Here is an 18,314-nt window from a genome sequence, read left to right on the forward strand (position 1 = left end):
ATATGTACTGTTTATATAATGCAGACACTGTGCTTTTCCCCTATACTTTTGCATCAAGATACATGCATTAAAGTCAGGGAAATGGTTTATTTCAAATATATATGGTCATCATATTGTCCTGACATAAAAATGATCATAGACAAGGAACAGTTCATTTCTTGCTTTGGGGGTGGTTTTTCTAATCGTTCTAACCATTTATATATTTTTCATATTAAGTTTGCAAATCCTTGTGCACCTGTTTAATCTTTTCATTTGTTTTTGAGAGTTACAGCTCCATTTGCTTTCTTTTAGTGAGATAAGGCCTCTCTGTTACTTTGACAGCAATACAATTAAAACCCAGGCAACCTAAATTAGAATTTGGATAGATTTCCAAACATCTAGTAGAAATCATCAGGGAACAGGGATTTCAATTTATTCCTCATGGTCTAAATTTGGCCTCCTTATTAGAAACAAAAAAACAAAGAATTAGAATTTTCAGAGACATGTCACAGTAACAAGGACACAGAAAGAAGTATAATTCTTAAAATGTATGTCTAGCCTGGTAGTTGCTCTCTTTGTGCAAATCTGCAAGATAACAAGAATAAATGAATCAGCACTAATGAACAATGCATCCTGTTAAGAGGCATTCCATCTTCCCAAACATCTGGCTGTCATTCATACCCTGACTACAGCAATTTACTGAACATCTGCAAATTCACTTACATTCTAAATTTGGAACCACTCATTTACGTAATGGTATTGAGGAATGGGAAAGGACAGAGCAGCAGTATTGCTGATTATTGCACATTACTAGCTATTGACAGACAAGTGTATTTTCGTCTGTACTGTTACAATGGATACATGTAGTAAGAATATGTGCCAATTATCCCTGTTGTTAATTAAGTATAAAATAACATAGTGACGATACTAAACCAGAATTACCTGATTGAAGAATGGGTGGAACAGATGGGTTCTTCTAAATCTTAAACATTACACTCATGACTGCTTGGGTCCTTAGTCTTCCTCCCATAACACATCCTTCCACCAATGACATTTAACACGAATTGTGGGTAGGGTGTCAGCCACAGCTTTATTAGATATACAAACCAGCACAAACCATGAACAACCTGCCAGCCTGATGGGTAACCGAGCCATCCATATTCACCATAAACATTACCACAAGCTCTTTTTCTTGGTGCTATCGGCCTCACCATCAGAACATGTCTCCCCAAGCCTTCCTCCAGGCACCACATCTTCAATGAGAAAGGTCTGAACTTCCACCACCGCAGCCACAGGTCAGGCTTGCCCCACCATGGCCAGAGCCCCCAATCCTACTCTGAACTCCAATAAAATATGTTGGTTCAAATGGACTCTATCATGCCTAATTAAATGTGCATACTTACAATGTACAGAAATTAATTATTGTTTTATACTGTATAGTGTGATTGTATTCCACAACACAGTACAATTGGTAAACAGGACATAACAAGTAATATATCATATAACATAACAATTTTGCTTACAGAAACAGCAGGTGAAGGGGGTCTTGCTCAAATGAGTTTACAATCTAGAGGGAGTTAGGGTTTATTACACAAGAGGTAAAAGTGCAACTGTTAGGGATTGACCAGCCACACTAATATAAGTATTGCAGGAGATGTACTAGGAAAGGTGAGCTAAGGAATATGGGAGAAGGATGTTAACATGTAAGCTCGTAGGCACTGTTAAAGAATTGGGTCTTGAAATATTTTTTGAAAGAACCGAAGACAGGGAAAAAGATGGATAAACTGGGAATGGCATTCCATAGAGTAGACGCAGCCCTTGGGAAATCTTGCAAGCATGCATGAGAACTAGCAGAGGACAAACGGAGATCAATGGATGAACCTAGAGACTGGTTAGGAGTGCAATTAGAGAGTGAGGAGATGCAAGTATTGGAACCACTATGAAGAACTTTGAAAGTAACAGTCAGGATTTTGGGATTAATCCAGGAGCGCACAGCCAGCCAGTGAAGAGACTGACAGAGGGCAGAAGTGATAGTAAAGTTATGAGTGAGGAAGATAAGTCTGGCAGCGTTCATGGTAGACTGAGGGCATGGACAAGAGCCCCAGTGGCATCTTGTGTTAGGAAGGGATGAATGATTTTAAGATGGCAGTGTTTTGAGACAGACAGTGTTAATGAGAGATCTGTGTCAAGGTCGACACCAAGGCAGCGATCATGAGGGCTAATAGAGACGATTTCACTACTGACATTGAGAAGCTGTTAAAGGAATGTTAGCATTGGAGGAAGGTAAGATGAGAAGTTTGGTTTTGGAGAGATTGAGTTTTAGGAAAAGTGCAAGCATCCAGTTAGAGATAGATGCAAGGCAGTCAATTACATGATCTAAGACAGAGAGACAGAGATCAGGAGATGATAGGTAGATCTGGGTATCATTGGCATACAGGTGGTATTGAAAGGCAATGGCTGATATGAGTTTGCCAAGCGAGGTAGTGTAAACTGAGAACAGAAGGGGTCCTAGAACTGAGCCTTGGGGTACCCCGAATGAGTGGGGAAGAGGAAGTGTTACTAGAGATGGAGACACTGAAGGTATGATCAGAAAAATAGGATACGGACCAGGAGAGAGTAGTGTCATGGAGACCAAGATCACGAAGAGGAGAAGAGGTTGGTCCACAGTGTCTAAAGTGTGTATCAGTAAAATGTTGAGAGTGGAATCCAGACTGAAGACGTTCAAGTAAAGAGCTGGAGTCAAGAAACTTTGTTAGTTGGGTGTAAACAATCATTTCAAGAAGCTTGGAAAGGTGTGAGGAAATAGAGAAAAGGGGTGGTAGTTGGACGGATTAGTTGGGTCCAGGAAGGGCTTTTTCAAGATAGGAGTTATGGTAGCATGCATGAAGAAGGATGGTAGAGAGGGAGAGGTTGAAGACATGAGCTAATGTAGGCACAAGAACACACAAGAGAGACTGGGTAAGATGAAAAGGGATCAGATCCAAACTTTAACCCATTGGAGATGATGTGAAATTATCTGAAGAGAGACGTTTATACCAGACATCCTATATACTTAAGTTGTTTGTAGGGAAGAATGGCCTAAAAGTCCCTTTTGAAGGTTATGCAGGTCTGTTCTGCAGCTACCGGATGGCGCTTGTCTGAGATTCGATCAGTTATTAAATCCAAGGGTTCACTTTCTTTTTCCACCAACACTGTTTAATGGGTGTGTTCAATAAAGACATGAAATATTGTCATTGTTTGTGTGTTATTAGCTAAAGCACATTGTGTTTGTCTATACTTGTGTGACTTAAATGTAGATCAGATCACATTATATGAACAATTAATACAGAAAAACAGATAATTTCAAAGGGTTCATTTACATTTTCTTGCCACTGTATATGGGAGGTAGGATGAACTGACTAGCATACGCACAGCTCTCTTTTAAACTATTTCTTATGATTTATGGAGGATGTATACATTTCGGAGCAATACAAAATGTATGAGCCAAGTTACTTGGCCTTTAGGCAAATACATCTGCGGAGAAAGAGAACTGTTTCTGAACCTCACTTTCTCCGTGATTCTGTCTGCATTATTCTGGCCTCCTGGCTTGTTTCAGGTTGAAAAATGCAGACCTCACAAATGTGGCCTTTTAGCCTGAAATAACCTGACAAACCCATGCATGGGTGCTATCACTGTACTCATGAGATGCTGCTGAATTGGGTTGTTGGTTGGCAGTGAAATATACCAGGAGCTGCAAATTTATACCTCAATTCCAATTTGTGTGATAAAAAACACAAAATAATTTATAACCACAAAGTTTGAAAAAGGGTGGTAGTAGAATTAGTGCATGGAAAGGGTTAAAATACCAGCATTTGAAATACCTTGGTGTGTCTAGTTTTCAAAAATATGTGTTTGATGGTGTAAATTGCATTGGCCGGCTCCCAAATAGCACATGGGGGCAGAACATCCAGATTTGGGAAAAAAGCAGATTTGAAATAGCAAAACGCTACATATAACTTGCAAAAAAAGCAAAAAAACAAACAAACATAAAAACATTGGGTATTTCTAAACTCAGGACAAATAGTAGAATCTATTTAGCAGGCTTTTTCATTAACTTTTGTAGATGAGAAAAAGATTTTTTTAAATGAAAGTGAGAAAAAGTGCTTTCATGACCAATAATTTAATAACCAATAATAGTATAAACTGCATTGAACCAATAAGCATATATGTATAGCTCACTCACATTGTGATGAGCAGATACTGCTCAATATATCCAGCATATGGGAGACTTAAAATGGTAACTGTATACTCTACGAATGGTGTTTCACAAAACTGATAGAAGAGCTTACAGTCTAGTCCGGGGATGTCTTTTTACGGGTGATACAGAAGTCTGCAATAGGGAAGAAATTCCTGGTGGAATAAGCTAAATGGCAAATTATTTTAGTAAATTAGAAGGATGGTGGATAGTGTGGCAGCTGCAGTTAAATGTTGATAAATGTAAAATAATGCACATCGGATGTTAGGATTCCATAGCTGAATATAGCTTTGGGGGACACTATTCAGTCAATGACGACTGAAGAGAGGGAATTGGAAGTAATTAAGTCTGACAACTTAAAGGTTAGCAGACAATGCAATAAGGTATAAGAAAACACAAGTAGTATGCTGGGTTGTATAGAGAGAGGAGGTTCTGCCGCATTAGAGCTCTCTGGTTAAACTTCACCTAGAGTATTGTGTACAGTTTCATATTGACATATTGGAGAACGATCAGGGGAGGGCTACTAACATGGTAAATGGTTGGTGGGATAAAAATGATCAGGAAAGAGTAATATGTGTAGCTTGGAGGAAACATGAGGGAGAGAAGATGGGATAGAAACACTGAAAAAGGGAGGGTCATTTACTTCAAAGGGGTCTAGAATGAAAGAACAAGAGGTCATAATCTAAAACATGGCACTTTTACTTTGCTTTCTGTGGGGAACTTTGAAAATATGTATGTCTTGGCACATGACCAGTCTGTCTATTAGAAAGTCTGGCTATAGCTCCCTGCCGACATAGTCGAATTAATTGTAAATACCAAAATAATATATATTTCAATGTAAACAATTAAATAATATATTTCTGAAAATAAGCCAATATGGATATTGTTGAATTTGTATAGCTTTATTTTTTTCATTCACTATTTACCACATCTTGTTCAATAATATTATAAAATGGTATTTTGCTTTGAACCTAAGAGACTTTGGGATTGGATGACATCTTGCTGTCTAAGGGATGATTTTATGGAGTACTGTAATACACTTCTCCCAATTTCAGCCCTTTAATTTCCCCAAAAAGTAATTAATACAGTTATTCATTGAACCAAATGTTTTTTTGGAACAAGTATCAGCAAGAAGCAGATAAAAAAATATTATAATTTAATACAAATATATCTATGTAAATTACAAGTGGGCTTATATCAATAAAGACTCACAGAGATTCCGCTATTTGGACCCTAGTCATTCCATAGCAAGATTGGCTTTCTGAGAGAGGCTACCGATAAAACTTCCAGTTGTGGGAGCGACTAGGAAACTATCTTATTTATGCTTTTTTTTAATAAACATTCCTCAACGATGATCAAGATTTCAGCAATTTCAGTATGAATGCAGTCCATAAAAACACAAAATGTAATACAATTAAAACTAATGTATTATAATTCAAATATGTTCACACCAAATGGCAGAATACAGTGTTATAAGATTTATTTACCTTCTTGTTGAATACATCATTAGATAAAAAGCAGCTTCGTTTAACGTTGCCATTGGTGTCTGGATTAAGCATAAGGAATCTGGACCAACACCGTTGCACCTCTGGGATGGACACTGTAGATAACAAAACAGATTACTGTATTTAAATACGCTACTTGACCATCAATTAGCCTTTTATTCTTTCTGGGTCTGTCATGGTTTTATGTTCAATATCAAACAATAATTCTGACAGAATAAAAGTAGGACAGAGTGGCCTGATTCCTGTTTTTTTTTTATTGGGTAGATAATAGTCACAGTTGTATAAACAAACAAGTCAATACAATGGAACCAAACATGATAACAGGGTTTATGAACGATAAGAGAAATCATGAGCTTTACACTATCTACATTGTAAAAGGACCACCACGATAATATTTTAATCAGATACTGTATCAACATGATATAAAGCAAAGTGAGATAACCCAGTGAGAAAACTGGTTTGACTAAGTAGAATTCAATGAATTCAATCTAACTCAATCAGCATAACAGAGTGATCTCCAGCCTTGTCCACGTTTATACTCTCACCGGTGTTAATGAGAGAATAACTGACATGTCAGCTGATCCTTTAGGGGCAGGGCTGAAATGCAGTGGAATTTTTTTTGGGGGGATTACCTTCACAAGTGAGGCTATCCAGGCAAACAAAAAAAAAAGTTTTCTGACCTTCCGATCACCGGTCTGTTAAACAGGCCCCCGAGCCAAATGCAAATCTGGTGAGAGCGTTCCAGGATGCCTTTTCATTGAGGCAAGCCTGCAATGCCCCAGAGAGCATTACGGCGATCGGTGGGTTAATTCAAAGATTTACAAAAATATACTTTTTTTTAGAAAAAAATTCAAAAAAAAATGGTAACATGTAAAATAAATAAATAAATAAATATATAGTTTATAGTTATAGATTTAAGTCTTTTATGAGCAAGTCCTACAATTAGCGCTATATCTTCACAAAAATTTCCGCATGGAAAGAGTTAAAATATTGGCATTATAAATGTCCATAGGGTGCCTAGTTTAAAAAAAATTATGATTTGATGGGGTAAATTGAATTACCCAGATATGGGACGTGGGCACAGACTGACCAGATGTCTAAATGGCAAAAAAATACACACCTCACAAAGGTGGTCTTTTACCTCTCAAATAACCCAACAAACCCATGCATGTGGAGTATCACTGCGCTCAGGAGATGTTGCTGAACACATATTGGGGTTTTGTTTGGAAGTGACATATACCAGGAGCGGTAAGTTTATACCGGGAGTACAATATGCGTGAAAATAATACAATTTTTTTCTATTAGCATAAAGTTTAACAAAAAATCACCATATGTCATAATTTATTGGAAAATTAGCTGATATGATAAAAATAATGGTATCTAAAGAAAGCCCTGTTTGTCCTGAAAAAGACAATATATAATGTGTGTGGGTGCACAAAATGAGAAAGAAGACAATTACAGCTAAACAGCAACACTGAAAAATGTTAAAAGAGCATTTGTCCCAAAATGTACTACGAGAAGGAAACAGTCTTGTCATTAAGAGGTTAAAATAGCTGCTTGGTAATAATACACCAGTTCACTCCTAAAGACACAGGGATAATCAAAACTGTATTTGCCATCCTGCTGCATTTTTCTAAATTCACATAATCATGGATATCTCTTTAAAAGAGTAACAGGAGTGCTTTGGGGATAAAAAGCAGTATAGTTTGGAGAACATAAACAACCTTAGGTTGCCAATTTACCTTACCAGAGAGCCCAAAAGTGGACCATGATTGTAAGTCTTTTGAAATGCACCCCAATTAGAGACCAGAATATTCAGAATTATTTCTTTCTAGAGCTCTGGTACGTTTAGTTGCAAATAAAATAAGTTTTAAAATTTCACTTTTATATATGTGTTGTCTATATCTACCACCTAACATCTAGAGGATGCTTTTTTGTCTTACTATATGAGACCCTTCTAACCACTAAACTAAACTACTTACTAAATCTAGAGATTTAAAATGGATATGAGAGGATACATCAAACTCACAAGAATGTAGTCTGCATAGGACACAATACTTTTAAAGTAAACATAAAGAAAGTTTATAAATAAGTCATATAAATTGTTCCAAACACATGGTTAAATCCTATTCCAAAAAAATAATAATAAAAAATATTAAATATACGTAGAAGCATTTTTTCTCTGAATAAATAGTAAAATAAATCCCCCTTGCACAGTATTTCAAAGCACTTGGGATCACTATTATGGATCCATTTTCTGGCAAAAAATCTAATAAAACCATACATAGACTATGAAGTCTATCATTCTGAAACCACATTATTACAATGAGGCCAGGGTTTACATTGTACACCTTTATAACATAACTCTGAAATTTGGAAAGTCCATTATTTTCGTTTTCCTGTATATATAACGTCTAAAAACTCTTTTTTGGCCATATTTGTGCTCATAAGCCTAGATGATTGGCTGATGTAGGAAGAACCAAAGCAGATTCAGAAATAACATTTCAACCTATTGAGTAGTTCAGATGCAGATTTAAATAAGAGCCTCTTGGCTAACTACGTGTATGCTAAAAATAAAATAAAGTTTAAAAATGTTCATTTGGGACAAAGCAATAAAATAAATGACTTCTCGAATAAGAAAAGTTCAGTCAAATGTTTCAGGGCCAATGCATTTTGGATCTGATCCATTAGCAGCTGCAGCTATTGTTACATTTGATGTTTTTTTTGGACGATATTTGAGAATTCCCAAAGGTGTATACAGATGGAAGATCCAAGAAACGTAACTTCTACAATATATGCAACACTGTGCTGTTATTGAGTGTTTTGGACAGAGGCCCGGCGGCTATACTGATGTCATACAGTATGCAATGTTTGTGAGATAAAGTGAGATAGCAAACATGTTCATTACAAAGTGCATCAAACTGGAAACACCCCTTTTTCCCTTTGTTTAACCAAGTGAACCGTGACCAATAGTGTACCTATCTCTAAAGTGATTAGATCCATTATAATGTATCTTACTTTCCAAGTGACAAAGGAAGAGCTGTCTGTGATCCAGATGCCTCAATAGCACACTAGTGTCCCTTTTAAATAGTTACATGTGATTTGTATTATTAGATTAAAAAGTGCTTTCTACTAAAAAAATAAAAAATAAAAAACCATAAATAGCTAAATTCTCAACTTTTTAACACGCATACTGTTAAATATATAGAACATACTCTCATATATTTATTTATATCGTAGCAGAGCTAAAGTTGCATTTTATGTGAGTAGCAGACTGGAGTTCTCTTTATCCCAGCATCACACAGTTAAATTGAATAAAGCTTGTAGATGGGTGTAATTAACCCACACTGCAAGAGTTTAAAACACAGCCTTTGAAGGCATTTGGTGTCTGCTCTAGGGGAGAGAGGAGGCTGTCAGTCTTAAAGGAACAATATAATATCCCTGACACTCCCACTATAGAAGAATGGATATTAAAGTACTTTGCGAGTAATGGTCTGACTAGTGAAGAAAGAGCAGCCCTGGTACTTTAAGGCCAGCGGCTACCGGATGGTGTAAGTGCAGCTGTTGGCTAGATATGTGTGTTGCGGAAATACTTGATACTCTCAATCAGTGGCAGGAAAATGCTTAGTTCGAAATTATTTACACATGCGCACAGAAACTTTACACATGCACACGGAAATTTAAAGGGACCCTGCAGCAATCATATGAATTAAAGTGCATATGATGGCTTTAAACCCTTTGGCCATAAAAAGTAACTCTGGGTAAAGTATTTTGGTGCATCCCGGTTGATTTGATGCCATTTATAACTGGGAACTGGATTAGCTGGTCAGTTGATGATTGTCTAGTTAGTCTCCCAATTGGAGTAAGATTTAGTTTTTGTTTGTTTTGTTTTTGAAAAAAAAAAATAATTCCTTATTTTCAATTTTGTCATTTTAGTAATTTTCACAAGACGTAAGATTGGTCACAAAACCAGGCATTATAGCATATAATATTGGGGAAATCCAGTCCTGCTCCACAGGGTTGCATCATCTGTTAGTGTCCGCCAGCCCAAGCCAAGTGCTCTACAACTAGTGTTGCACCTCTTTGATCGTCCTTACTCTGGGGGTAACCTTTTTTTTTTTAAATTCTAGAATATTGAAAAAAATCCAGTCCTGCTCCACTGGGATGCATGTGCCTATGATGTGCCAGTGTGTGCCTGCCCAGGCCCAGTGCTCTACTACTACTACAACTGTGGCTGCTGCTGCTGCTGCACCTCTTTGACTGTCCTTACTCCGGGGGGAAACAATTCTAGAAACAAATTCACTCCATGGGACTGCATGTGCCTATCATCTGCCAGTGTCTGCCTGCCCAGGCCACTGCTCTACTACTATTGCTGCCGCGGCAACTCTTTGAACCTTTTTTCTTAATTTCTATAATAAAAGGTGAGTCCAGAAGGTTTCAGGGACCACACTCTTTTGGGAACGCCCCCTGAATTCCAAATTAAAAAGAGACCTCTGAATTATGTCAGAAGCGAACGTCCGAAAGCGAATGTGGAAAAAACGAAATTAAAATTTTGTCCGAATCGATTTTGCTGGCTGTACAGAAGAAGCAGCTTGTAAACTCTCTTTGCCATTAAACAAGTGTCAGGGTCCTACCTTAATCCCCCGGTGGCAGCAGAGGACTTCGTCCGCGTACAACACGGCTCCGTTGTACGCGATCCCGGCCCACTGCAGCCTACGTTGGACCGCATCCTCGGACTCCAGTGTGAGCGCACAGGAGGAACGCCACACGTGGAGTGATGGCGGGGAGGCGTGGCCTGTGCCTCCAATTATGAAAAGGTCCTGGCTAGGGGCGGGACGAGTAGTGATTGACACTCACTACTCCATTGGACATATTGAGGAGGGATGGGTCTCTGTAATTGGTGGGAAGGAGCTGGTTCCTAGAGGGCTATTTAAACCCACAGCACCTATGCCTCATTACTTGATTGTTCAAGTCCCTACATACCTGTTTGCTGATATGCAATTAATCAAGGGATTTGAGAGGCATTCCATCACTTAGCTACGATGCTTCTAGCCATTGCACATTGGCCATTAACAAGCCATTGCTAGATCAGTGTAAGGCTTAGAAGTATTGCAGTAGGTTTGGGAGGCCTAGATCTTTTGCCCTTGAGGGTACATACATGACATCTTTTCGATTCTAGGTTTACTTTGTATAGACGATAGGGGATGGCTGGTAAGGGTTAAACATCCTTGAGTTCAGGCCCCCCTGGCTCATAAATTAAACAGATATCTATCGTACTATGCTCCACTGATCTCAGGTATGTGTTGAGTGTGCACACCAGATAAATATTAAAATTGCCAAATCCACCTTTCACCATAGTTATCGAATACTGGAGAGTAATTTGTTCCAACGAGCCAAAGTCTAAGCACTCATTCATATATGAAAGTCTGCTAGGAAGGTGTACGACAATAGCTCAAACAATGGTCTTATAAGAGCCGACTTAACTTGAGAAAGAATCTTGCTCCGTACCAAAGTGTAGTACATACAATACAGGTAGTAGATCAAAAGCAAGACCACACTCATTTCTCTAGGGGTTGTGGAATCAACGTTGGGGAAAGTTGGGCTCAAGGCCATAGGAAAGGCTAGGCGAGTGTTTAGGGAGCACTAAAGCTGAGGACTGGAATGACAGACCTTGCACTCCAACGACAGGATGAAAGATGAGAAAGGTAAGAGATGGGGAGAAAGGCGTGTAAGGAAAGTGTATGTATGCATATATGTGTGCATATATGTGTGTATATCTTCTGCGTGTATATGGACAAGTGTGTGTAAGAGCAGTGTATGTGTATATGTGTGTTTATGGGTAGATGCGTGTCAAGGCTGCGTGTAAGGGCAGTGTATGTGTATATGTGTGTTTATGGACAGCTGAGTGTAAAGGCAGTGTGTAAGGCAGTGTAAATAAAATAACTGGTGGGCACAATTTTACATTCTTGCCTCGGGCACAAAAGGAGCTAGCTACGGCTCTGTTTGAGCAGAGGATACTGGGACAACCATCTTGCCCGATCTTTGCCTCCGAGGAAGGGGAATGTTCCATCAGATGGGTTATGATGTCATGGCTAGCTGTAGTACGCACGCTGAGATAGTTGTGATTTGGTCAATATTGTGGGATCACCAAGGCAGCAAGATCTTCTGGATTTCCCGCTGGAAGGAGGTAAAACTGTTCATCTTTATGTGCTGTAAGCCAAAAATAGATGCCTCTAGGTGCATTTAACATGGTGTGCATGTAAGTGTGAGGAAAGTGCAGGTCAGTGCGGGAGCTCAAGGCTTGGCTTTTGAGTTTAAGAGGGCAGATTTGTTTCTGAAGTTCCCCAGACACCATCTTTGGAGGTCCTACAGATCTGCCTTTGTGCAGGGTTGCTGAGAGTGTGTGGTATGGATGCTTGCTACACTCTCTTTAGAGTCAGAGCTGGAGTTTGGTGCTATAATGGTTGTTGTCGCTGGAGTGTTTTTTATGCCCCTATCTTCTGTTTCAATTTATCTATCAGACTATGTGCGTGTTGCAGGACCACTGGAGCAATAATCATGGACCCACGAGGTAGGAGAACGATAAAAATGCATCCGTCTTGGCAAGCTCTGCCTCCTCGTTGTTCCTTTTTTTAAAAAAAAAAATAAATACTACTAAAACACAGTAGGCTACTATGAATTTGAAAATAAGTCTCCACAAAATTGCATCTTGTTGTGTTTATTTGCCAGTATATAAACGTTTGGCATGAGCTTAAAACAGTATAATGAATGCATGAAGTACAAAGAGTATAATGAAACACTATATATATATATATATATATATATATATATATATGCCTGCATTGCGGTAGCATCACTGAAGATGGCAACATATTCATTCAGATCTGAGATTATAGTTGTCCTCAAGCATTACATAAATATCCTTTTATTTCTAATCAATCGAACAAGAAAGAAAGAAAAAAAATGTAAAACATTTCCATTAAGGTAAAAGCTTTTTACTGTGATTAACTAAACATAAATCCCAGACTATAAAACAGTTTTAGATTAATATAGGAGAACATTTTATTAAAAAATAGCAAATTATGGAGTTATGTTATGTTGGATGACTAGAGACCCTTAGGTAGCTTTTTTTACGCCCAAGGCAAGAATGAAAAATTGTGCCCCCCACCACCACTATATTTTTACTGAGGTTACTTTAGTTTCACTGCCCTTATACACAACTGCTCATACATACATAAGCACTGTCCATATACACACATATGCACTGCCCTTACACACACATATATACTGCCCTTGCACACACTTGCCAATTTACAGACATATACATGGCCCATATCTGTACATATATACTGCACTTTTTACTAGTTTACCTTCTTCATTCTATAGTACTTTCCCTACAAAAAAAAATAATGCGATAATTATTGGGAAGTAAAAAAATGAGTATGGGGAGGGAAATGGTTTATTTACACAGGTCATTGGGTCATGGTAGAGGTTGGGTACATCTCATACTAGGAGGGCAAACTAGCACAGCCAGGGCTGTGGCATATTCAGAATTCAAATATATTTTGAGTTTGTACAGAGTAACAGTGCCTGCAACCTGTCCCTAGACAACTGGATCCTGTGCCAGTCTAAACATACACATGGTTTTGCGAAAACAGTCATTAACATACCTGGGAACTTTCCGGGTTTGACACCTCCGAGTCGCAGGAGCAGGGTCTTGACACGCTCCGCTCCCCGCCGATTTTCCCTTTAATGGGGGATTGTTTCCTGCTGACGTCGCCGGGAACACCCCCAACGTCAGTGGGACCACCCACCAACATCATCGGGACCACCTACCAATGTCTATGGGACCGCCCGCTAACGTCAATGGGCAGTCCTGGCCGCATCCCGCAAGGGAAGGCTCCGGGTAGCCGGAGCTCAGAAGTTTCCAGGTATGGTTATTAGACCCTTCATATATGCAAGTCCTGGAGCAATTATGCCATTTTTGCGGTATGTCGTTCAGCTATTATTCTTTCCTGTGAATAGTGTACCCATGTATACTATATATTGTTTTTTCAAGAAGAGATAGAGCTTTCTTTTGATACCATAGTTAGATAATTAGCTGAAAATTTAGGATGAGACATTTAGTAAAAACTAGCGAAAATTAGAAAAAAACTATTTTTTTTATATATTTTCCCCACTGAATCCTCACAAAATTAGGAAAAGTGACAGAAAAAAACCCTCCAAGTTTATCAATTCAGGTGTCCTAATTTCAGAAATACCTAATTCCATACTTTCCCAGCTTTCCCAGGAATATTCTATAAGGTGTACATTATTCGTAGAATTTTTACATTAGGTATGATGGGATTGCAACTACAATTTTGAACAAATAAACCAAAAACACACAAAAGTATATATTTCTATAATGGTAAAACAGTATTGTATCTAATGAAGAGGCATACATGTATTTTAACATTTTTGGTATCTATTATACAGTATGTCAGCATATGTTATATACAAACAGAAAACTAATAGCCGTTTTAAGGTCCCCCCTTAATTAATAATGCACCTTATTTATAGATATGCTCCTCTGCCCCTGATATGCCACTCTGCCCCTAATATGCTTTATAACCCCTGATATGCTTTATGCTCCCTAGATATGCCACTCTGACCCCCCAGATATGCTTTATGCCCCTAGAAGTGCCACTCTCCCCCGACTTACCAATGCACCCTCAGACTCCCTGCTGTCTAGCAGGGCCTGCCGGTGGACGCCTGTGCGATGCGCGCAGACAACCTTCGGTGCCTTCATTTCCGCCGGTGCTTCTCCGTCATAGAAGCCCCGGCAGCTTCACCATGGAGGTTGTCTACGCGCATCGCCACAGTCCAGGTTATTAATGGAATGGTTTGTATTGACCCCAAATATATTTATATGATGCTATCATACCCCTCTGAGGAGCCATTATACTAAACTAAACAGATTTAAATTAGTTAACCTTTCTTCATAACTAAAGTGTTCCATTCCTTTTATTAATTTTGTAGCCCGCCTCTGCACCTTTTCCAGTGTTATAATATCCTTCTTTAGAATAGGTGCCCAAAATTGCACAGCATATTCAAGGTGCGGCATTACCATTGATTTATAAAGGGGCAAATTATATTTTTATCCTGCTAACTGGTGCCCCTTTTTATACATGACAATACCTTACTGGCCTTGGCAACTGCTGACTGACAGTGTACATTGTTTCCTAGTTTATTGTCTTTAACAATTCCCGAATCCTTCTCATTTTTTGTTATCCCTAATTTACTACCATTTAGGGTGTAGGTTGCTTGTGCATTCCTTCCCACAAAGTGCATAACTTTGCATTTATCTACATTAAATTTCATCTGCCATTTGTGTGCCAGTCTATCTTAGTCTAAATCCCTCTTCAGTAAAGTAATATCCTGCTCACATTGTATTACTTTACAGAGTTTAGTGTCATCTGCAAACATGGAAACATGACTTTCAACGCCTATTGCAAGGTCATTTATACACATGTTGAATAAAATTGTCCCAGAACAGAACCCTGAGGGACACCACTTACCACTTTTGTCCAGCTTGAAGATTTACCATTTATAACAACTCTCTGTACTCTATCACTAAGCCAATGTTCAACCCAAGAACAAGAATTTGCATCTAGACCAATTTCTTTCAGTTTCAATACTAACCTATTGTGTGGAACCGTGTCAAACGCCTTGGCAAAATCCAAGTAGATTACATCCACTGCAACACCCTGATCGACACTTCTACTTACTTCTTCGTAGAACCTATGTTTCATAAAACCATGCATATTTTTGCTAATAACACTGTTTGTATATTATTCCACTAATTGTTACTTTGACCTTTTACAGTTCATACTTTGAAATGTGTCAGTGCCCATAGTAATGCATAAAATGCAGGAAAAAGAAGTCACAGCATGCACTGTAATTTCAATGGAAATAACAGCTTGAAGTACATGAGAAGAGATAGTTACTCAGTAGCAGGTATAGAATAAAATAGTAGAGGAATTAAAGCATGAGATCACAGCAAACAAATATGTATATACCTGTATATGCAGTACTCTACAAAAGTTTTAGGCTAGTGTGAAAAAATGCTGTAAAGCAACAACACTTTCAAAAATACACATGCTAATAGTTTATTTTTTATCATTTAACAAAATGCAAAGTGAGTGAACAGTAGAAACATCTAAATTAAATTAATATTTGGTGTGACCACCTTTTGCCTTCAAAACAGCATTAATTCTTCCTGGTACACTTGCACACAGTGCAAGAAACTCAGCAGGTAGGTTGCTGAAAGTATCTGTGAGAACTAACCGCGTTTCTTTTGTGATTTAATTTTTCATGATAAAAAAAACCCAACAATTAACGTCTATTTTTTTTTTTTTTTTTTAAAAAACATTCTTACTTTACAGCATGTTTTCACATCTGCCTAAAACCTTATACTTTACTAGCAACAGAGTCATGGGCAGCTAAGGCTCACTTATGTACGTGGTGGCCCGCTACTGTAGCTGAAATTGCTGAAAAAGTTAATGCTGGTTCTGATAGAAAGGTATCAGAACACGCAGTGCTTTACAGTTTGTTGCAAATGGGGCTGCGTAACCACAGACCAGTCAGGGTGCCCATGCTGACCCCTGTCCACTGCCAAAAGCACATATAATAGGCACATGAGCAGAAAAAAACATGGCGCAATGGAAGAAGGTAGCCTGGTCTGATGAATCATGTAGCACAGCCCCGGAGGGAGAGAAATGGACGCAGGGGCCCATGACTGGGGGTGGCTGGGTTGCCCTTCCTCTGCTCCCCCACTTTCAACTTTTGCCCTTATGAGTTAGCTATACTAATCAGTCCAGCTGTATGTAAATCTCTGATTAGGGGTCACTCGGGGTTGGTCAGCAACCCCTGGTGGCACCCCCCATAATTTGGACTATAAATTGGGCTCCCCAGAGGGTTGTACTTTAATATTCAACTGTGCTATTGTAAGAAAACATTCCCTCCCACCCTTCCTTTTTTGTGGTTTATTCCTTTTCGTGGAAGTTTTATGCTGGCATGGTGCTAGAGCTACTCACCTTTAGGGGTGGTTGACTCATGGTGCACAAGCCTCCTTGGGCTGGGGGCCCTTGAGATTCCTATTGGTGCCACGGGCTGACAGGCAAGGGACGCCGTCAGTCACAGCGGGGATACGGTTTACCGTATGCCAGCTGGTGTTATTCATTGACGTTTAAACTGGTTACTGGTTCAGTTTGATGGTGGTTGGTTAATTGCTAAAAGGGGGCGTTCGTTAAGCGCCCAACACATTGGAGTGAAGTTTACGAAGGGTTAATGGTACTTGACCCTTGACAGTTTAATTGTGTTAGTGTCACGGTGCGGAGATGCAAGTTGGATTTCACCATGGACAAAATAATCCTAGCTGACTTTTATTTACATTGTTAAGAAATAAATAAACACAATTGTTAAAATTACATTTGGTGTACGTCTGTTATTGTGGTTTATGCGAGGAGGGGAAAAAGGGGGGCTGCCACTTAGGCCCTCCTCCAGTCATGTTTTTTTTTTTACATCATCTGGATCATCATCTGGCTGGGTGCATGTGCGTCGCTTACCTGGTGAACATATGGCACCAGGATGCATCCATGGAGGCCCCACCTCACAACATACAGGACTAAAGGATCTTCTGCTAAAGTCTCCGTGCCATATACCACAGCACACCTTCAGAAGTCTAATAGAGTCAATGCGTCGAGGGGTCAGGGTTGTTTTAGCGGCACACTTACACACTTACATATACTCAATTTCACATAAACACATGCTCTATCACACACTTATACACTCATGCTAACACATACTTACACATACAAAATCATGCTAACACGCTCACTCACGCCAACTCAAATACACATACAAACTCACTCACTGTGTGAGCAGTCTCTTACATCAGCCTTGATGTTACAAGACCCCAGGACAGAGTGGCTAGACCAATACAACAGACAAACAAGTAGCTGTTTTCAGCAGAAGCAAAAACATAGGAAACATCATCCTATAAATGGTGGTTAACATTATATAGTAGCTATTGTGGTCTATATTTCTCATGAAAGTGAAACATACTGGATGAAATTCTACAGGCCATTCTTCATGCATGTAGGTAACAATCTTATAATTTTTTTCTGCTCTTTCACTGTTCAGAACTGTTCTTGTGACTCATATAGAGAGAGGAAATGAGAACGTACAAACCGGGGCTAGCAATGTTTTAACATGTTCCCAGTAGAGACTTGACAAGCACCTTCAGTGGTGAGATCATTTGCTGTAATCTTTTTAGTTTATTTTACTAGAAAATTCTTAGAATTAAAATATTGCATAGAACCAAGGTATGTAGAGATCTGAAATTTGATAATTAATTGGGAGAATTACTGTTGTCAAATAAATTAATAAAATATTTATATTTAATCCTCAATGAAATACCATAACAGCCCTGTCTAGCTGATGTGATTATCTTTTCTTGTCCCAGGAGACCTTTCTTTCTTTTTTTTTTTTTTAATTAGGTACAGAAATTCATTCTGATTTTTTTTAACCTTATTAAAATACATTTCCAAACTGTG

The 18,314-nt window shown here is 38.7% G+C and overlaps 1 protein-coding gene across 1 annotated transcript in view; it reads right to left on the reverse strand.

Annotated features, from left to right (window-relative positions):
* The window catches only part of LOC128490760 (uncharacterized), a 67,321-nt gene that overhangs the window by 41,264 nt on the left and 7,743 nt on the right, over nt 1–18,314 (reverse strand). The window contains exon 3 of the mRNA XM_053462816.1: nt 5,701–5,813. Within this exon, the coding sequence (XP_053318791.1) occupies nt 5,701–5,813 (113 nt within the window). The remainder of the gene's footprint in view (nt 1–5,700; nt 5,814–18,314) is intronic.

This window comes from Spea bombifrons, chromosome 1 (assembly GCF_027358695.1).
Source record: "Spea bombifrons isolate aSpeBom1 chromosome 1, aSpeBom1.2.pri, whole genome shotgun sequence".
In the NCBI taxonomy this organism is placed as follows: domain Eukaryota; kingdom Metazoa; phylum Chordata; class Amphibia; order Anura; family Pelobatidae; genus Spea; species Spea bombifrons.